Genomic DNA, 22536 nt, shown 5'->3' with positions numbered 1-22536 from the left:
CGGGTAAAACTTAGCAGACTTCATTGTGGGCTTAGGGGTAGTTCGTATTCTATTGTTACAATCACTCAGTCACTCACTCACCCAACAGGACATTATGGCTTCGCCTCCATATGAGGCAGTAACCATAAAAATGTGATAAGATGTTTTTTCTGTCACGCACACAAGCGTCAATGCGTGAAACCAAATATTTAAGCAAATCAGTATTCTAGGAAGTGTTTGTGAAATCAGAAAAGGGATTCAGAGTGGATTAAAAAATTATGAAGTACGTAGGAAATTGGTTGAGAGCACAATCGTACTTTATTGAAGATTTGATGTTAAAACCTATTCGATCGAAATAATCACTACAACACATCTGCTTGCTATCAAAAAGTCAAGGAAATTCATGTCCAAGCCGGCTATTTCTTAAGAATTGTGTACGTGAAAAACAAAACAAAGCAAAACACAATAATCTTAAGGATGGGTCAGAAAGTAAAGATTAGCTCTCTAAATCTCATTTTAAAATCGGTGTGTTAAATGCCTTTCGTGAAGAAACTGATTCGTCCCTCATTCAAAATCATTTTGAATCAGAGCAATTAACAAGCTGTTAATTGCTTCCTCTGAGTGCTTCGTAACAAGGCCGATTTACAATGTCATTAGCAGTCCTGGTGATACAGTCCAGCACTTTTGATGGTATTGTCAAAGTCTGCATAGTGAGTAATTGAAAAGCATGGAAAAATCCATGAGTGCATCCCTTATGGCGTGTGGCTGAGATGGTACAGTTCACTACCCACAGGGCAGGCGAAAAGAGAGGGGCAGTGCATTGTTCTTGGCTGACAATAGAAACTAAGTTCATTCGCTAACCATGTTTCCACGTAGGTTTAGTCTATTGTCTTTCAGCTGCATAAGCATTGAAGTCTAACGCGGCATCTGATTAAATTACTCCTCACCTTACTAAATGGCATTGTGGGGGGTGCTTAATACCAATCAAGATCTTCTTCCTCTGCATTTGCGTTAGCAAGCTGCACATTATAAGCATCCGCACCAAAGAAGTTGAAAGCCAAGTATAATTGAACCTTACGATTAAGAAATCCCGATCCCATAAGAGGCGTTTCACAAAGATCAGCACGAAAGGGGACATCCAGGTCTTCATTAATCCTGATGGTTCCGACTTTGTTCCCACACTCTACAATTAGACCACTGAGAGAGCGAAGCTGCTTAGTGTGCTGAGAGGCAATCGAGCGTTTCATTCTGACATTACTGAGCTCGGGAATCTTTTCATCAAGGTACACCAAATTTCCCATTCCTCTTCCTTCATGTCCTAACCACACCACTGGTCTGTCGGGATGACGGCAACGTCCAACATCGGAACGGTTGATCGCTTTAATTGCCGAGTTGAGGTCATCCTTTGCGTTCCTCATGATCTCACTGTAGCTGTGAGAGTTTCCTTCTAGTAGGCGCAAACAAGCAACAATGTACTTGTATAAGTAGGAACGAACAGATTTCTCTTTTAAGCACCAGTGGAAAATCTTGCTCTCTGATTCTGTAAGATCCACGTGAGTGAATGATGCAAGCTTTACCCACAGTCTCATTGTTTTCTCAATGTTAGAATCATACTTTAATGCCTCATTCAAAAGTTCTATCGACCGGGGAGCAATCTCGGCGATTGGTCGACGTTGTCTGGACTGTATTTCCATCCACATTATGACGATTTGACGATTAATCGATCCTCTGCTTGCCCTATCATTTTTTCTTAGTTTTAACAGCAAATTTAAGGTCTCTTTCATTCTTTCTCCATTGAATGAGTGACGACCGATACAGGCCAGACGCATTCTCCAATAGGAATAGGCATCACTATCAGGTACAGACTCAAGTGTGTCTGAGGTGTTGGATATTGCATCAATGATAAACGGATGGGCAACTCCAGATTTGACGTAACTGAGGAAACTTCCTGTTTTCTTTTCAATATATTCAAAGACCTTGCACATCATTCGCACTTCCGGAATGTAGCCATCTACTAGGTCAGGGGCTATGCTCACTGCACGTCTGAAATTCTTGACACCTTCATCGGCCATCTCTATTATAGTCTCAATGTTAGCATTGTTGCTAGCGAGGTTATGAACCTCACGACTATATACTACTCCTTTCATCTGGGCGAACTGGCCACGAACGAAACGAGAGGAAAAATCCTCTGTCAATGAGATTCCTTTATCTGTGTACTTAATGGCCAGCTGAAAACCGGCTGATTTCTTCTGAATACTGTAATAGCGGCCCAGGTGCACCTTGAAAAACGGATTATGGGGGAATAAAGATATTGCTGTTTCAAAAAGCCTTATAGCATCTTCGTCACAAGGGATATCCGAAATTAGTTGAGAGAAGTAGTTGTGTGAATTTTCGTCTGTGACTCGATTCAGCAGCATGTCGCTCACAACCGCTTCGGACATATGATTGAAGCAAATTATTGCTTTGTCAGCGAGCTGATTCCTCCAATTGTCGGGATGTGTTAGAGGACATCTCTCATCATCTGGCATTGTTAGCAAATGACGAAGCATCTCTGCTGCAATAAGGTCATGCCTTGGTCTCCACTTCCCATCCTCTTCCAAAAGCAATTCCTGTGATAATTCGGGAAGCACTGATTCCAGGGACAGAACTTCTCTCATTGGAGCATTTAGTAACTCTGCAAAATCATTTGCGAAGATCGAGCAATGACCATAATGGTAAGCCATAGCCAAGAAAAGAAGGATATGGCGCTCGTTTTTGCTAAGATTTTGCAAGCATTCTTTAACAAATGGCTCAAGGGCAGTAAACCGGTCTTCAAAGGTAACCAAAGCATAGTAGAATGGTATTTGAAGCTCTTTCTTCCCACTGTCGTTGAGAAGAGAACGGAGTGCTCTTTCTTTCCCTTTTTTCTGGGCACTGTAGATTCTTACAAATGCGGCAGCTTCAACTTGTTCAAGTGTATCTGCAACGAGAACCGGAGAGGTCTTTTCAGACTTTTGAAACCATTCGGAAGTGTTCCGGTCGCGGTGCTGGCTGGAGTGAATCACCTCCAGAATGACACAGGGAATCCTATCATTGGATAGATTGTTGTAGAGACTATCAACATCAAATTCATCAGTTTGAATATGCTTGCAGTCAACGAGAATTATAACAGGTAGTTTGCAAAACTCTGATAACACTTTGATGGCAGGAGCAATTTCCGAATGGCTGACTGACCGGAGCAAAACACAAGGATATCTCTCGTGGTAGTCAAAAAGAATCTTTCGGGCTGTGGTAGTTCCACCAGCTCCTCTTTGATGTGGCAACTTCAGCTTCATCGTTCCTGCCTTCAGGATGAGCTCATCAATTCTTCCATGCAATGCTTCCCAGTTTTCACGTTCCACAGCATAACCCATCTGGAGAGCATACCAAGAGATCTGCCCACCCCGATAGAAATGGAGTGCATCATCATCAAATTCAGGAGTACTTCCACAAGACTGATAAAGAACTTCCATTTCCGCATTAATCCAGCGACGTTTCTGGGGCAAAATCTTGAAGGCTAACCTATGAGACTCACTCTGATCTGCGACTGGCAAAGAAAAATCTTGGTCCTCTCGAATAAAGGGGCACGCGCTGATACATTGACAAAGGGCATTGGTAACTTCTTCCAAATCAAACTTGTGGACTTCGACTCCCCAATCTTCTGCGATGTCTTCCAGAAGTTCGTCTTCTCCTGATGCTGAGGAAACTATCACGAGCTTTACTTGACCATGAAGGGGTGAGCCCTGAACAACAGTAAGAATTTTGGACAGATTCTTACTCAAAATCCTTTTTCCGGAATACCACAACACTACAAAGGTGATAGGACCAGGGTAAGTCTTCATTAGAGACAAGAAAAATTCCCTCATCCACTCCAAATTGTCTTTAATATTCCGTTTGCTTTCTGGCATACCATCAAGGAGAACCCATGGGATACCATTTGGTAGCATAACTGAGACCTTCTTACGTTCTTCGTCTGGCAAAGGTGGCAATATTCGGCAAATCTTCATGCCCATTCTTTCACAAAAGTTCTCGCAACTGGCGAGATAGCCACTCTCAACGCTTCTAACATCAAAGTCGAACACAGCAGCCCACGGCACCTGTGCAAAGTACTGAATAAATGGCGATTTGGAAGCATTCTCAGGAGAAAGAAACAATACATGCTTTCGTCTTCTATTCAGTAAATCAACTTCAACCTCGATTAATCTTCGAGCCGAGTCTGTGCATTGAGATGGAAGACCTATAGGTTGTGTAGATGACGGCGAACGCACAAGGAAATCCCCAAATTTTCCAAGATCTAACAGAAGTTTACTGCATATGGATTCCCATGTAAATTTGGAATTCCACTGTTCTCGGAGGGATGCAGCCAAACTAAATGCTTTTTCGCGATCATTAACTATCTCTTCGATAGCGTCTGACCAATCCTCAGTTCTATCTCCTAGTTTAGTCCTTTCTGTGGCGCAAACAAACTTTAAAAAGCGTTCATCAAACTCTTGCTGAATGCATTTTGCAAGGCCACTAGATGAAGTGATTAAAACTGGAACCCCAGCAGATATGGCTTCCAGTGCCAGTACTCCAAATCCATCAGACAGAAATGGAATAAGTACTAATGAAACTCCACGTATTTCAACACCAATCGTTTCTAGACTCACTTCAAATGGTTTTACTGCGACTTCCAAACTAGACGTGCAACAGCGAGTCTTCAGTGTGTCTTTAAGCTCTTCAATTTTTCCTCGCTCAGTGCCAAGTACAGTTACGTGGATAGGATATGATCCTTGTCTGCAGTCCTTCAGAGCATCTATAACCATGCCAAGTCCATTCATCGAAAAATTATCGTTCCCCAAAAGGGTTCCCAAAATGAGACACCTACTTTGTGGAGTAGGTATTTTGTTTCGAGGGGCCACATCTGGCAATCCAGGTATGATCACCGATATACCACGATTTAGGATCATGCCCCACTGTTCCGCGAGAAGAGCTCCTATCGCCGCGACGAAGTCAGCTTTCCTTGCGATATCCCTCTCGGTTTCTTTTCCCCCTTCAGAAGTTAAACGCACATGGCAATCGTCGTCTTCTACCGGCAAATTGTGAAAAACGTGAAGACGTTTGCAATTTAAACGTTTTGCTTGGATAGCTGCTGCAGCACCCGACAACATTCCGTGCCCAACCACTAACTCTGCTTTAAAAGGGAACTCATTATGAAGGAACAGCAGCTGTTCATCTCCCTGTGGAATACCTGTTTGATCACTCGCCTTAATAAGGATCACACCATCTTTTGCTGCCGCACTCTTTTCTTGACCAGTCGCATCTAGTACCAAACAAGCGACATCTACGTCTTTCTTTTTTGCGAAGCCTCGGCAAAGATGTGCATTGACTGTGCAAACACTGCAATGCCAAACTGACCATCTACGGCAAATCAGTAGGATTCGTCGGGGATATGCTTCATCTGAAATTCGAAGCATAAATGATTTTCTGTTTTTGTTTTTAATATCAAGAACTTCCTCTATGCAATTCTTTGTTAAATTTTCTAAGGGAACGGAAGAAACCAGTAAAAGATGCACCAGTGGTATCATCATTGCCTTTGTCTCCTCAATCAGGTCATATCTAGGCTGTACCTCTAAAGTGTTTTGCAAAGATTCATCTTTGTGAACATTTTTTTTGTTCCCCTGCCACTTTGAAAATTAACGGTACCACTAAAATAACAGTAATGAGTCAGTCTGAATCAAAAGGAACAAGCAAGAACTCCTACGGCGCAGAAAACGCGGATAACCAAGTCGTTACTTGTTTCGTTTTATCCAATACTGGATTAGAGGAGGTGCCGGTTTCCAAAACCAATCAGAGAGCTCAGTAAATTCAAGCCCATACAAAACCAGATTACTTTCGAGATTTAGTTCTACATTGGATGATGGTGGGGCGTTAATTTACATGACCAATCACTGTGCATAATGGAACAAAACAAATGTAATTATTTCAACACTAAATCGAAAATTACGCACTTAATTCAATGAAAATAAATCATTAAAATAATCTTGTACACATAAGATGCCCAGGAACAAGGTTGATAATGAACCTAGTAATGTGTACTGATCTACTCGGAAAACCCGATGATCTATGGCTATCTCTTTGACGAGCGCTTTTTGTAGGGAGTGAATGGCCACAAAACTAGTAAGTGAGTTGAAACAAAATAGCACGCAAAATAATCACGTTGAAGCCTCGACGAGCTTTTTACAGTACCGACAATGATATACATACACACACACACACACACACGCACGCACACGCACACACACGCACACACACGCACGCACGCACACACACACACACACAACCCTAACCCTGCAGGAGACGGCCGGGGCCTACGGTTTATTCGTCCTTATCCGAGAAGACTAGAATATCTATCCATTTCTTGATTATAGAAAGGTAGCAAATTCTCCTCACTTATTTTAAGACCATGAGTATTGGTCCTCCCGCACAACACAATCCGGCGCTCTAACCAATTGAGCCAACCGGGAGGCGGTGAGGCGATTACAAACACACCTGCTGAAGATTCAGGAAGAACAGCTTTCTCTCTGGGTAACATCGTGACCACAGGTTTACGGAGAGACACTTCTTCCTGCAAAAAGGATTGAGGAGAATACCAACGATAAGAAAGACCAGCTAATCTAAAAAACTTGAGCTGTTCCCTCAGCTTTAAATAGGGTGCATCTTGTTCTGTAGTTAGATTAAAAACACTTAAAAACAATTGTAACTTGTTGTAGCCCTAAGTCCATACATCCACCAATAAGCATGACGGTAGTAGAAAAATTCTAACAGATTCACGACAAAAAAGAGCAAATGCAACTAACCCTTCTCTTATCTAGTTTACTACTGCCACTACGATAGAGTGTTTCAGTATTCTCATCATCTTCTTCATCGGCTACGGGTAAATGATGCTTCGACTTGTTCGAAATTTGTTCCCTCCTATCAGCGTCTAAAAGTTTATAATCATTAAACACTCCATCCACAATTTCTTCTCCTGACTTTCTGATAGCTCCTTTATTCTCCAGTGTTTGAAATAATACATCGTTATTGCTGCAAAAGGGACGCAGAATGATTATATCATTTTCAAGCTAACTAGGCCTCTTATAATCCTCTTCAAGAAGCTTTCATTCAAAAGGCTTTAGTAAGTGGTTAAAAACTTTATTTGGTTCTTGTATTGTAAACGCTTGCCACCGTTCCAAAGTATCCCTGCTTCTTTATAGACCAATAAAATTTCCGTCAATATTAAAAAATCTCCATCTCCCTCTCCCCCCCAGCCCGAAAAAAAAAAACAATCGCAATGACACTACCCCAATTATTTCTATTCAGAGAGGTTCCATCCAATACGAAACAGGTCATTTAGCATATAGAAAACATATAGAAGATATATAAATTACTTCATGGTTGGTGAGCGCGTACGATTTTTATTCACGAGTTGTGAAGAATCGCAAACGAACGAACGAGTCTACGAGCGAGTGAGTTTTTGGTTCTCCACAAAAAGCGAACTAATCATGAAGTAATTTGTGTATCATATTAGTACTGAAGTATTACAAATGTTTGTAACTAAATCACAGTCAACTGACTATAAAACACAAAGAAGTCGCGAACTCGATATCATTTAAACCCAATCAATGCTGTCAAGACGCCTAAAATACTGCACTTGAATATGCTTAAAAAAGGCGAAAGGACTGTAATTTCAAAATAATTCATTTCAAGAAAAAAGATTACAAGCCCCATTGAAAGAAATTTGGGCTTACGTTTGACAATTGAAGGGTTTCTGAAAAGATTTTATTTCATAGATACTGAGATTTACACACGACAAAAAGCCCGCGTAAAACTAGTACGTTAAATCCATTAGTTAATAGGAAACGCGAACGATGAATTTTCACTAGTGAAAAAACGTCGTTCGCCCAATCACAAACGCGAACAACGAAAATTCACTAGTGCACAATCGTGGCCCGCGAGTTTCACTCCGACTCTTGAATCCAACATGGCTAGTTCAAGGTTTGCTTCTTTGGAAGGTTCCATTGAGACTTTTATTGAAGAACAAGAAAACCAGAACACAGTGAAGAAAACGAAACGAGACGTTGCTTTGTTTACAGAGTTCCTTCAAACAAAAGGAGAAGCACGAAGTGAAATAGCTGAAATTCCTCCCGCCAAGCTGAATGAACTTTTGAGTGAATTCATTTTAAGCGTTCGCACAAAAGAAGGACAAGATTACGAAAAAGCATCAGTGGAAGAGAATCAGAGTATCCAGCGACTCCGATGATGACTAAGTTATGTACACTGTAAGTTTGCCTTGAATTTTCATGAAAGTTGCAGGCTGTTTTTGTCTGATATCAGTTAAGGTTTTCAATGTGTTATTCAGCGTAAAAGCGTATGACGCTGCGTGTGTTCATGATTTAGTGACATTCTGATTCACGATATTTCTGACTTTTAAATCTAAGTCAAGTTTTTTTCCTCTAAAAGTTGTCATTTACGTCTACATATTTGGATTTGTTACCTTCATTAAACATTTCAAAAGACAAAGAGAACTTTTTATTTTAGTTTATAATAGGCTTTCTAAACATGCGCGCCCAAACTTGACCAGCAATTTTTCATTTCAAAAATCTCAATATCTATAAAATAAACAAATTACACCATGGAAAATGCTTTGTACGATTTTTATTCACGAGTTGAGGAGTATCAGCAAACTCACTCGTTCCCAGCGCTCACTCTTTCGTTTTCTGATACTCCTCAACTCATGAATAAAAATCGTACGCGCGCATTTTCCATGGAGCAATCTCTATAGCTCACATAAGCTTTCAAAATAACAAAGCGTTTTCTACTCTGAATCGGAATAGACTTCTGTAAGTAAATATTCACTCTCAATTAATTCGCAAGGCCGCCCCGAAAGGCGGGAAAAACCGATATGATTTTTCTTACTCGTGAAAAAATCGTATCAGGCTTCTGATTGGTCATACGATAGTTTTCACTGGTGAAAAAAATCGTATGACCAGTGGGACTGCTTCTCATCAAAGAGAGACGATTATTATTCTGTGATTTTGAACTGTGGAAATCTCAGTACTTCTATAATAAGACACATTACCTGCACGGAGAGTTAGGCCGATTTGAGTTTGATTTTATCTTCACACTTGTTGTAGTTGCACCTAAAACACAAGTTCATAGTAAATTTGACAGCGCTTAGCCAGTTTACTTTTAAAGAGAAAAATCCAAGAATAAGTGCCCAAAAATATATCTATATCTTAAACTTACAAGTTTCTTCATCAAGTATATAGCTGTGCTCGGATAAGATGATTAGAGGTGATATTTATGACACCCGTATTTTTTTATAACTCATATCGAAAACCACCTTTCACAATTTGGATGTCACACAGCATTATAGACAAACCTGCCGGTGATCCTAGAATAGTAGGTTTTACACTTGGTAACACTTTGGCTCCAGGTTTCAGCGGCGAAACTTCTTCCTTCATGAAAAAAAAGGAAAAAAAAAAGGAAAGAGTTTTCGTGGTTGAGCTATTTGTAGGTGAGTCCTTCCGCGTGACAAAGAAGATATTTTAAAGGGAAAAAAGCCGCCTCAGTTACTTTATATAGATGAAAAAAAAAAGCAACTACTTTTGTAGAGTACACTGAGAAGCTGATCTCGAGTGCTGGTTCGGAAAGTTTAAAGAGGTCGACAAAATTTTGCTCATAACGCCCTATCAACCCCTATTGGCTCGCTGGAACATCGGCCGATAATGTCTTTGGCTAAGGAATTGTCTTCAAAATTTCATTTTTGCCCTTGAAGCTTCGTTTCTCGGCCAAATATTCATTTTTCGGACTATACCTCAGCCGCGGAGATTGTCAGCCCACATACCGGCCGCCTGAAAGGGTTTATTTACCTTACATTTTACTACTCTTTGACGTCTTTAATAATAAATTGAAAATAACAAAGAGTATGAAAGTTGCGAAAAGAACCTGCATATATGTCAGATGATTCAGATGAGAAGCGTGAGAAAAATTTAAATCGGAGAAAATCAACTAACATTTACCTTGCCAAGTTGGACCCTGCTGTCCTTAAAATTAAGCGGATCAGATTCAGTAATCTCATCATGCTCTTCATCACCCGCTCTTGTGCAACTAAGTACCACATTTGCAGCATGTACATTTCCTTGTTGACTACTTTTAACTCCTAAATTTTCAGCAGAAGTATGTTTCTTGCAGGTCACTTCGGTGTCGACAAACGTCTCATCTATAGCTTCGTCTCCTTGTTTACTGACCTCCTCTTTACCTTGTAGTCTTGGCAAAAATTCATCAGGTTTGCTACAAAAAAAAAAAAAAGAAAACCCAAACATTATCTGCAAAATCAATTTAGTCTAATAGTAATTGCAGAGAGTAATACTACAAACGGTTACAAAGGAAATTTTCAAGATACGGCTGCAGCAAAATACAAATCACGCCCACCCAATCTTTTTCTTAGTCTATCCATTTTCTCTAATTTTTCCCAGCATGTATATCTAGCTATTAAGTCAATGGGATAGGTGTCCCAGATTTGGCGAGGAATCAATTTTTACATTGTTTAAACACAGTGCTGGAAGCGGGAACGTTATACAATACTAATCCAGTATTCAACAATCCCTATTTATCACCTCGTTACAAAAAAACGCTTACTGATTTGAGAAGTGTCGATGCTTCCTAAGCAAATACAATACTATTACCTGCACTTTACGTTAGATTCATCTGTGTCTGATACCTGCTTAACGTTCGCTGCATTTGCTACTGCAATTGAAAACAACAGTACTTGATCAATTTATTTCTCTGCAAAAATCACGAGTATGGATTTAAAAGTCATTTATTGCATATTCCACTTATCGTTGAGCAAATTGTTTTCAGACTTCTTGATAACCTAAGGATAGTAAACGTTTTCGGTTTGTTAAACACAATGTACCTCCTTGCCCCTTCTTCTTCTTCTTCTTTTTTGTTCCTTTACTTTTTTTGGATTTATTCCCCTGCAATGAAAGATATTATCCTCAGTTTGTGGCGAATTTGTGGCTTCTTTCATATTTTCACCCACATTAATTTACGCTTATTATTCGTTTTTTGGTTTGTGCTTTTCATGCATTATTTGTGCACTATTATTTTAGCGCTTAAGGTAAAATTTATGCTGCCCTTTTTATATTTCATGTTTCACGCCTCTTCTAGTAATTGTTTTAGTTTTCGTGCTGTTTAAACCCTGAGTGTTTCCTGTAACCTATATTGCCTTCCGTATTTAGCAAGTTTTCTCTCGTCTTTTTATTTATTTTCCCGTTGTACTTTTGATGGTATATTTTGTAAGGTTCGTTTTTCTGCCTTTAGGAATTTACTTATCCTTCACGTTCACATTAAAAGGTAGGAAATCAAGCGCTGAGAAAAAGTGGTTACTTGAAGCGGGCCCTTCCCGCGTCAAGTCATTTTTTCTTCCTTTTGTTTTGTTTTTGAAATTTGTTGTTTGTTTGTTTGTTTATTTTTTTTGGTTTGTTGTTGTTGTTGTTTTATTTTTTAAAAAAAGTAGCACATCGCTGTAGAGGAAGCAATGATAGGTTAAAGCAAGTTTTAGTTTAGTGGTAGGTTAAGATTCACAATTATAAAAGGTAGAAAGCTACTAGTGTGAGGATAAAGATTTGAATCTGTCAATGTCTTTCGCTGAAGTTAAATATTTACCTTGCTTTCGGAAAAATCTGTAGCTTCAGGGAGTTCTGGTCTATCCTGCCTCTTAGACTCCTTACTTTCCCTCTCAATCTGAAGCAGATGGTACACGACGTATGAGTTTAAAACGTCTTTTTCAAAAAGGACGAAAAAAAACACAGAATTTTCTATAGTTAAAACTTTCAACAAAAAATCACAAAAACGCTTTGCAGAAAGGCACCCAGATACACAAGACAGCTTGCGGGCTTTAAGACTTTTTTTTCTTCAATTGTTTATTGAAATTAATTTAGCTATATTGCCAATCAAACGCATTACTCACGTTTAACAGAAGAGAACACCTGCGATTAAAATCCATCGGGGATAAAGGGCGCAACTTGCACATATTGTTATCGACCACTTCTATTTATAACGACACTTTTGAAATACACGAAAAGTATTGACTAAGGAGAACACAGAGAGCTATTCCAGCGCGTTGAAAGGGTTATACACTTATAGTGTGAGGGAGGTTAACGATGAAAGCCGTAAGAGTTCTCCATGTGATCTGGTGCTCCATCATATCAACAGGCAAAATCTGTTTTCGACATCTTCCCAGATGTTGAATGAAAGGACAGTGAGCCACTATTTGCTGGTGGACGGGGTACTACAACGTATATAATTCATCACTATATAAGCGGGTGATGAGGAGCATGATGAGATTACTGAATCTGATCCGCTTAATTTTAAGGACAGCAGGGTCCAACTTAGCAAGGTAAATATTAGTTGATTTTCTCCGATTTAAATTTTTCTCCCGCTTCTCATCTGAATCATCGTGTCTTACCACGTATTGAGCGAGGAGCTAGCATAAGATTTTGGCTCCGTCTGTTTTGCTTCACAAGACCATTTTTATATTTATTTTCGATATATTTTAGCATGTGTGGTTTAGTGATCTTACCAGCTATATCAACCTTACTTAAAAAAAAAAAAAAAAAAAAAAAAAAAAAAAAAAAAGATGAATGCCTAATTACTACTTCCATTGGCACTCATGCTGGACGTTTCCACCAACCTTAGGCAACAATCGTTTAATGGTCTTTCGAGCTTCTTCCTCCTTTTAAGAGAAATGAATGAATATCTGATATAAGTCCCAAATAAGCGAAACATGAATAACTAGATTCAAACTGCAAAGAATGTCACAAAACAGCTGTTCAACATCTGCACAAAGATGTTCCTAGAAAGATTTTCTTTTTCGTCTTTTCTTATGATTATAACCTCTTTAACCTAGTTAATTGCTAATAAAGTTCCGATTATTTAACAGCTGCTAACCTTGAAGCCTTTACTGAGCATATGGTTGCAAACGTCATAACATTCTTTATACTTTCTCAACCCCTCAAGAGCTTCCATTTTGGTAAAAAGTACGTTGGAGTTGCCAGGACAAAGCCTATCAGCTGTGGAGATAAAAAAAAAAAGGCGTTGACCAAAGCGCTTCGTATCTCAATCAAAAATTAATAGTAGTGCACTTCACCATTCAATTGATCCTTTACAGTTTCAGCACTACATTAAACACCAGAACGCTTTGTAGTACAAAATAAAGGTTCTTTTTTCTTTTCAATGTATATTTCAACACAAAAAATAAAGAACTTCTGAAGTAACACCCTCCTAGTAGCTGCATTGGAACTAACACTTTCAAATTTAAAAGCCACTGACCACAAATATCGAGAATCCGCCGACAGTTGCAAAATTTCGAAAATTATATCAAAAAAGTTCCAACGCGCTTTTCTTTCTCCGAAAAATCTAAAAGTTCAAAACACGCCTAGAGGGCCTTTGTCCCCCCCCCCCCCCCACCCTACCCCACCCCGTAAAGCAGTGGCAAATTATGCAGCTTTGGCAACTTCGTACACTACAACGCGATGCAATCCCGCTTTTAGATTTTGTGTGCTAGCAGATGGTCCTTTTATCTCTTGGATAATATTAATTTCTTGCCATGTTGTTACGTTTTAAGTCCGAAGAGTGACTGGTTGAATTAAAGTATTTCGTGTCTTTTTCGCAGAGGCAAAATAGAGGTCAACTTCAGTGGCCTATGTAGAGGTCTGCCATCTATATTTACAAATCATAATATACATCATCTTAAAGCTTTATCCTTGTATTTTAATTCCTCCAATTGTGTATCTTGGCCCAACACAAGCGGCGCGTCCAGGTTTTCAAGAGTTTGGGCTATTTTGTCAAAAATGTAATGCAAACCGCTGAACAGTTGCCACGACCCATTTTCGGGCCTTTAGAAGGGTCTGGTACCATATATTTACAAATCACAATATAGATCATCTTTAAACTTTATCCTTGTAGTTTGATTCCTCAAAGTTTCTTTCTTGCCCCGCCATAAGCGACGCGTCCAGCTTGAAAAGAGTTCGGGCTAAAAAATGTGAAAAAAAATGTAATGAGATCCGATTAACGGCTGTCACGCATGAGGTCAAGGCCAGTCTTTCCGCGTGGCCAGAAATGTACCAAATACTTGACTTCTTGCGTGACAGCCGTTTCGTGGCATTTTTTGTCGTTTTAGCCCGTACTCTTTTAAAGCTGGACGCGCCGCCGATGACGGGGCAGGAAAGAAACTGTCAGGAATTAAACTAGAAAGTTGGACAATTTTTCTTTCATCGCTTTGCAGCTTCACTAATTACACTTTCCTTCTGTTAGTTTACTTCCTTTCACGGTTAATAATCAGCCCCAAAGAATACGCGTAAAAATGCGTTTTCCCTCTAACAAGAAAATGAGCTTCAACTGCCAAATCGAATTGAACCCATGAGTAACCAACTAATCTGGACATGAGACTAGCCTTTCCGTAAATATCTGAAACAAAATATAGTATCTTTGTTCCCTGATTAAAACTAATCGTTCACATCAACTTTGCTACTTACCTTCCTCACAATCTCTTAGGGCGTCTTCAAAGTTGCGCTGTAGATTCCAAAACAATACAATTAACGACGCAGGTTCTGATTAAGATCGATTCTTTCCTATAATTTGTGGAGGCGCGGTGGCCTCATGGTTGGTGCGCTCGACTCCGGATCAAGTGGTTCGGGTTCGAGCTCCGGCCGGGGACATCGTGTTGTGTTCTTAGGCAAGACACTTTGCTCTCACAGTGTCTCTCTTCACCCAGGTGTATAAATGGGTACCGGCAAATTTAATGCTGGGGGTAACCCTGGGATGGACTAGCATCTCATCCAGGAAGGGGGGGGGGGTAGAAATAATAGCCCATGTGAAATACTAGAAATACTAGCCCATGTGGCGCGATGAGCCACATGGCTCCTGAGTAGGCTTTACCTTTACCTACTTTTTTTCCTATCATTTGGCGGAGAGCGAAGAACAATATAGATTTCTTTGTGTAAAAACTAAAACGAGGAAAATAAAGTTTGCTGCGTGAGTGAGAATTATTGTGGAGTATTGCATGCCAATTGTGTTTTTTTTGTTGGCGTTTTATACGTAGGACGTTCTTTTAGCTTTTGTAGCCCAAAGATAAACTATAATTGTTCATAATAGCGAAGGACAAGTATTTTAAATGTTCAAGGGATAAGCCTTTCACAAAGACCCCGGTACACTGTAAAGTGACTAGTCGGGACTTCATGTGATTTTAGGCGGTGAGATATGGTGCTCTCTATTACAAGATCAGCTTTGTTTGAACTTACGTATACACACCTTTCCCATGTAACATTCTGCTCTATACCGGTAAATCTTCGTCAACTCTCCATATAGCTTGGGAATCCTTGGCATCAAAATTATTATTTCGCACAGACATTTTATAGCTGGATCCCAATCAGACATCATATAGTACCCAAAAAATTCACTTCGTTTATTCAGAGCTTTTTCCTTTGCATCCTGTGTAGACAGTGTAGGTAGACAGTTAAAATTCAGTGTAAGAAATTAAAATTAAATTGATTGACAGGAGAGTTGCCAAAGCAAAATAAAACAAAATGGCGTACAGGTTAGGAAAAATACAACGATTTAGTCCAGAACGAAAACAGCCAACAAAGCAGAAACAACTAGCTATAAGTCAGGAAGTCTTGGGCTTCCAAAGGAAGGCTATTACAAAAGTATTGAATCATAGAAACGAGAGGCAGGAGTTTACGCTACAGTTCGGACGCAAGAAGGAGATTAAATTACGAGCGTGATAGTTTTCGTGTGCTGTTTACTGTTATTGGGCGTATTCTAACTGTGAAAGAGTGTAAACACTCAATTACTCTTTAAAAGCTCAAAGCGAATTCTTGCAGGAAAACTTCGACGAGTCGGGCAACAACACGAAGGCAAGCCGAGCTGAGAAAAAAACAGAGTCAATTTTTTTGCATCTATATTACCAACAGGTAACCCAATAAATTTTTCTCGTGTTATTAGGGATAAATTAGCACTTGGAATTTTTTTTTCAAAGACAATAAACGGCACTCGCCCTATGAGCTTGTATGATTTGGTTAGCCTCTGAAAAGTTTGTGCCGATTTATCCCAAATTGTACTGGAAATCATGTGATTACCTTTACGAATCACGTGATTTTTTTATGAAATCGCATCGAGCCCGAGAGCAATTAATGATTGATTTCGCTAGAGTTTTCCGACTTTTAACAAAACTACCCCGAGTCTCCAAGCAAATCGTTTCTGCCAGCTAAATACGGCTCAAAATGTCTGATGATGAATATTAGTGAGAGTCTGAGTCTTATAGAAAGATTCCCTAAGATAAACTGAGCTAGCTGAGGCTAGATTGCGAGGAATGGCTTCGAACAATTCTGAAATTGCACTCTTGACTAGGGAATGTTTTCGTCTGTTGGAGAGAGACATTTAATTCTTTGTCGATGACGTCGGAAATCATTTTGTTTTTGACAACATATTCGTTACCGGAGTCGTGGTCGAGAAATCTTCGTTCAGTGCTGAGGCCGGTGATGTTTTCCATACAGCAATGAACCTTTACTGCATCGGTCTTTCCGTGGTAAGACACCAAAAAAATACGGCGTTTAACCGCAAAGTAAAGTTCTCGTGAACAACACAGGTTTTTAATGATTGCTTAGTGCACTCTTTCGATTTATTCCATCGGTATCTCAACGACTCGTTTCCAGTCCTATTTACAGTAGTTGAAATTTTATAGCAAACCCAGTCTTCTGCTCAAGTGCACAACTATCGACTAAAACTGATGTCAGTACCAGACTTGTGCAAATTCCAACACGGTAATCCCTCAGCGCAAATAATATTTGCGAGCACGGTTATTTCCCGTAATGTATACAACCTCATGATGCATTATTTCAATCGGAAAAAAATATCCCTTTGTGAATCAATTAACGTTTATAAAGAAAAAGAACTGTTTAGCTTCTTTACTTCTTCTATTTCAAAAAAATCGAATTGCAATCCACCAGTTTTTTTTCCATAAAATTAAGTTGTAGTCGCACATCGTGGTGAGTTACATTAGTGCAACTTATTTCCGCAGTTTATCCCACGGGCAAGTCAGATTTCTTACCCGTATCAAAAGCTCTGCCGCCTAAAAGCGCTGAAAACACTGGTCGAAAGCACTTTAGAATGAAGCATAAAGTACTTATTGTATTGTGATTCGTAACTAAGCAGTTTTAAAAAGATGGAACACGAGGAGTGACACAGAAATGTTCTTGTCGCCTCAAACGATGGACAGATGGAGCTAGAAGCCAGCTTCTTTCGATATTTTCTTTGGATGGGCTTGAGATGGAAAAGAAAGTCAGTAGTTTTGGGATAATTGTGTGCCTATGCGGCTATTCAGTGTATAAAAAACGAGAAAAAGTGGAAATGCAGGCACCCGTCTGTCTTTGGTGGCACTGGCCAATTCAAGGAACTGAGACTGGAGTTATCTGTGTCCCCCTCACCCAATCAATCTTGATCAACTCAGGCCTTCGATCCCATAACTTCGAAGCAATTAGCCCTAACCCATCACTTACCTTAACCCATCACTTACTTAGTTACAATAAACTAAATGTGTAAGTGAACACCAAAGAGCTTCGAATAAATAGTAAATAGGAATTGAAACTCAAAGCAAAAGGAACAACTAAGATCACTGACGAAGATTGAAATCTAATATAAATTTATAATGGTAACATAATGTTTACCTCAATATCATTTTCCAAAGCTTTAGCAAGTAAAACTATTCCTTGATCCTGGAGAAATGGAAGAGACGAGTAAAAACTGACAATGCAGAACATGCGCTAGGAAAGAAATTATGAAACGTAACGACAAAGTAAGTATTTGTTAGTAGCTTTAAAAGCCTAAATACGAACTCCACTAAATTCAGTAGACGTACATACAATGTAAACATAAGGAATTGATATACAACAAACCTCTAAATTAATAGACGCCCCGCTGGATACGGAAAAACTGAATACAAATTTCGATATCCTACAATGACAACTATAGTCGATTGGAACTTCATTACATTCGCAAAAGAGAGCCGATGTGACTTGTCTAATTTCAAGTTACATGTAGATGTAACTGAACTGTTCAAATTGAAAAGCTAACACGCCAACGAAACTAAAGTTACCTATGTTACATGTAAACTAGCTAATGCCAATCAAAATCAATGAAACGAAATGAGAGTCGATTTCCTAGCTTTACTTTATCAAAATAATGTGATTTAAATCACCTTGATCTTGACACAAACATCTGACTTTCTTTTAGTTTCTAATCAACTTCATGCCAAGAGCTCGGTGAATTTGCAGTTATTACGATGATTAGTCCTCCAATTGAAATTTACAACATGTACTCCACAGTGAGTACTCACACATTTATACCTGTTTGAACTTTTCTTTCAAACTTGTAATTTCCATGTAGGCGTCTGAAATTTGGCCCTTACCCCTCAGAGCCTGAGCTAGTCTGAACCTAGCTTTCTTGTGACGTGGATCCAATACAAGTGCTTATACGAAAGAAAAAAAGGAATTAGGATGACATGATATTTATCTGAGCCAAAAAAAAAAAACATAAAAACACATTCCAAAAAAAGGAAAGCAGAGTCATAATCAGAAAATCTCCGCTCTCAAACTTATTTAATATGTATTCTGATGCCTAATTTAAAAAATGGCCTTGCTTCCAATGAGGCACGCTGCCTGAGTACAATTTTATGGGACTGAGTGTTGGTTTTTTTCTTCCAAAAAATTCTGAAGATCGTCTCTGCAACGAGTCTGCAACAAGTCTTTTATAAACAGGTAATGTTAAGAAGACGTTACCGAACTTGTGCGCGCGCGTGTTTTGAGATTATTTTAAGTTAACGTGTCGTCAACAAATCACACGGACCTTTTCTGACGTGTGCAGGTTTCTTTTAGAGGTCAGCAGGCCCCAGTTGTTCAAAGGGCGGATAACACTATCCAACAGATAAATCGCTATCCAGCGGATAAGTGTTACCAAAACGTACTGTGCTATCCACCGGTAAACGGTAAACTCACGGTAACCGCGGTAAATACTAAATTATCAAAACAAATTTCCGCTCGAAAAAGACTTTCAACTCCTGACCTCTAAAAGAAACCTGCACACGTCAAAAAAAGGAGTTGAAAGTCTTGAGTTTTTCGAGCGCAAATTTGTTTTGGCAATTTAGTATTTACCGCGTTTACCGTGAGTTTACCGTTTACCGTGTATGTTTGATTTCCGTTTTGCTTCCGATCAGGTAAGTTTGTCTGTAAACAGAATTTATCATTAATTCTGCAGCCAAATCAGGAAAACTAAGCCATTGCTTGTCTACTGAGTTACAAACTGCCTTTATCTGAGTTTAGTTATAAATAAAAACACTCACATCAACAAAAAGCATTCTGTTAAATCTACTAGTACATGCATGTATGTCTAATACTTATTTCATATAAAGCAAATTGGTTTAAAAATAATTACCTTCTTCACAATCAGAATAGGCCTCATGAAACCTTCTCTGCAAGAGAAAAATATTTTTTCGTCAGCTCCTCAAAATGATAGTAACTACAGACCTCAGATGTACTGAGCAGACCTTCCCACTAACTTACACCATGTCTTGTTATTTTTGTGTGCTGTAAATTTTCAATACATTAATTGGTCTTAGAAATATTCTTTGACCTCCCTCTAAGCTGTATATAATGCATTCTGAGAAGCTCTGAGTCACTTGTTTACTGGTAAGCAATTAAGGACAGGGTCTTAATTGTCTTTATAATGTTATAACAAATGAATTAACCCATTAACGTCCAGTGCGCCCGTATGCGCCCATGGGGACCCACACCCTTTCTACGCCCTGTGACGTCATCAATTTTAACTCTGGAGCACGAATTCGAGCATGTACTTGAACGGGTTGAAAATATCTTGCAGACGATACCAGAATGAGCGCAATTGAGTGGAGGAGATTGGAGAAATAGCCAAAAAACCGTGTCACTTTGACTGGAAAATCTGCACGAAGATCGTGTTTCACTACCCACCTACCTTTCCGAGCATGTGCTTTGAAAATAATGAGTAGTTTCTGAAAAATCTCTACACCAAAATGAAGCCTACTCAATTTCCAGCAAGTGAGGAGAAACTTTAGGCAAGGAGAGGGGAAAAAAAGGGCAGGAGAAAGAGAGAAAAGTAGAAGTCGTAAGTGGGGCGTGACTTTTCAACCCAAAAACTGTCCAAATTTTGCTCTCTGCGCGTGCCCGAGATTTTCAGGCCGCCATTTTGCATTTGGATCGAAAGGCCGTCGAGTGCACGAGCTGTCAAGTGGTTTTTGGTAAGTTCGAGCTTTTAAAACCCCAACAGTGACCCGAAATCTGCTGGACTAGCTTCAAAACACAGTTTTCCACAAAAGCTGCGGCCGTTAATGGGTTAAAGCAGTTAGTGAGTGAAGAGATTTTTTTTACAATCTATCTAATCTGCAATAAATTTATATAGACCACTTACCAATACCCATTTAGCATCAAAAAACAACTATGGCACTAAGGTTAATAGATACTTAAACTGTGTGATAAGAAAAAAAGTCAGCAACCTCAAATTTGTATCATTTTATTGCAATGAGCATGAAAAAGTACATACAGTATAGAGCTATGTCAAGTTATCAAAACCTGAGGTATGAAAATCAGCTCAAGTTACATACCAAGTTCACATAACATGCTGCCCTGTTACAAAGATACTTGACCCGTTTATCATTCTCTGAACCTTTGGGAAGACATTCTAGGGCTGATGTATACTGTTGACAAGCTTTCTCATATCTTTTTTCTTGAAATTCTACCTTTCCTCTGTTATTCAGCATTTCAGCTTCCTCAACAATGCCCTGTTCGAGGAGATAACGTTCAAAAAGCTATAATTTCATTCTAGACTTTGGGGATAATAATTACCATTACAATAATAGGCAATAAGAATAATTATAACAATAATAATTATGTAATAATTAATAATAATTATATTATTATGATTATCATTATTATTTGTAAAATATTTCTGCTAGAGTGTGATTGGTTTAGATGTATTCCAAAACTTAAACAAGCCGTGCAGCTAGAACTGGAGTAAGAAACCCCAATTCAGAAATATTGCATCCAGTAACAAGAAAGGTTTTGTTAATTCAAGATGCCGAGAGAGTTTTGTTGTTATTGCAGAAGAAGGAGATATCTATTTGATCGTAGACTGAATCAACTGAAGCCCCTAATCAGAGAAAACTTAAAATGAAAATCCCTCTGACAGAAAATGGTATTAGCTGTTTGTATACATTTTGTCCCAAGTGTTGTAAATATCACCCATTAGCTATCAAGAATTTGGATTCAAGGCAATGTGGACAATCAGCAAGTTTAGAACAGCACTAAGAAAGTCATTAACTTAGACACTAAAAGAAATATTTCATTAGCCCAAGTTTGTGGGCCAAACTAAATTCAGTTCAGTTGTTTTGTCCACATGCTGGTGGCAACATCAAATGATAACAAAAATCTTTGTCATTACAATTTATAATATCAATTGGTTTTATCATTATTTTCATTTGTTTAATAACAAGCTCTCATCTCACAAATTTTTAGGAAATTTAAGTATATGCTCTTATCAGCACATGAATGAGCTGTAAGGATACCTTCTCAAATAAACACTACAGTCTGATGGAGGTAACTCCTTGTGAGACAATATATAAAAATCAGCCCTATGCAAAGATAATTTCAATATGCATATCAAAGAGTAAAATATAAGCACCCGCTTGAAACCTTATAACACCCTCTTGTTCCTAAATTTGGCACTTGAGAATATGCAAATTACCACCCAAGGCTGTGCAGGTACAGGTTTTAAAATAAGCTAGCTACCAATCGAAGATATCATGCACTAGTACTGCAGCACAATTAAAGCTGATGAGGGTCTGGGCAATATAACCTGGTGGTAAACCCCAAAGGATACTTAAGGGTCTTTGAGGAGAGACCCTTAAAACCAGAGCTGTGAAAAACCTGCCAAGATCTTTGTATGCAAAATTATTTAATGAGATTGCCTTCTTGAAAGGATTTGATGAAGATCCTCCAAAAATCCTACAAAGATCCTTAGTCATTATAAGACCATACCAAAGTTACAAGTAAGGACCTTCAAGGTCCACAAGGAAAATAACAAGGATCTTAGTGAGATCTTTGCTAGGGTTAATGTTGATCCTCCAAGATTTGATAAAAATCTTAAGAGGATCGCCATCCTTATTAAGATCTTTGCTAGCAGCTGAATCCTCAAGGACCATCAGGCCATTTGTACAATTTATAGCTACACTGTACATTCCTCCAAAATTCTCAAGAATATGTTAATGTCTTTCAAATAATTATGTTAAATCATGATTCATTTAAGGACCTTAAATAAAGATCCTCAAAGGATTTGTAAGGATTTTCTTAGGATCCTGCAGAAACCTTATTTGTGCCAAAGGGAATGTCTTAAAAAGATCTTTGCAAGGATCCAGCTGGATTCTTAGGAGGT

General features: G+C 38.8%; 1 protein-coding gene across 1 annotated transcript in view; it reads right to left on the bottom strand.

Moving 5' to 3' along the window:
- Window positions 1-274: 274 nt before the first annotated feature.
- LOC111323798 (uncharacterized) overlaps window positions 275-22536 on the bottom strand; it is a 30110-nt gene continuing 7848 nt past the window's right edge. Inside the window, 18 exon segments of the mRNA XM_088737423.1 lie at window positions 275-956; window positions 959-5437; window positions 6529-6604; window positions 6837-7062; window positions 9098-9158; window positions 9401-9476; window positions 10041-10311; window positions 10707-10767; window positions 10937-10997; window positions 11689-11766; window positions 12716-12757; window positions 12973-13094; window positions 14559-14595; window positions 15334-15513; window positions 17748-17795; window positions 18426-18547; window positions 19510-19546; window positions 20711-20887. Of these exon segments, the coding sequence (XP_088593549.1) occupies window positions 931-956; window positions 959-5437; window positions 6529-6604; window positions 6837-7062; window positions 9098-9158; window positions 9401-9476; window positions 10041-10311; window positions 10707-10767; window positions 10937-10997; window positions 11689-11766; window positions 12716-12757; window positions 12973-13094; window positions 14559-14595; window positions 15334-15513; window positions 17748-17795; window positions 18426-18547; window positions 19510-19546; window positions 20711-20887 (6180 nt within the window). The 3' untranslated portion in view covers window positions 275-930.

The sequence above is a fragment of the Stylophora pistillata genome, chromosome 1, assembly GCF_964205215.1.
Source record: "Stylophora pistillata chromosome 1, jaStyPist1.2, whole genome shotgun sequence".
Taxonomy (NCBI): domain Eukaryota; kingdom Metazoa; phylum Cnidaria; class Anthozoa; order Scleractinia; family Pocilloporidae; genus Stylophora; species Stylophora pistillata.
Note: the sequence above shows the minus strand (reverse complement) of the source record. Positions and strands in the feature narration are given on the sequence as shown.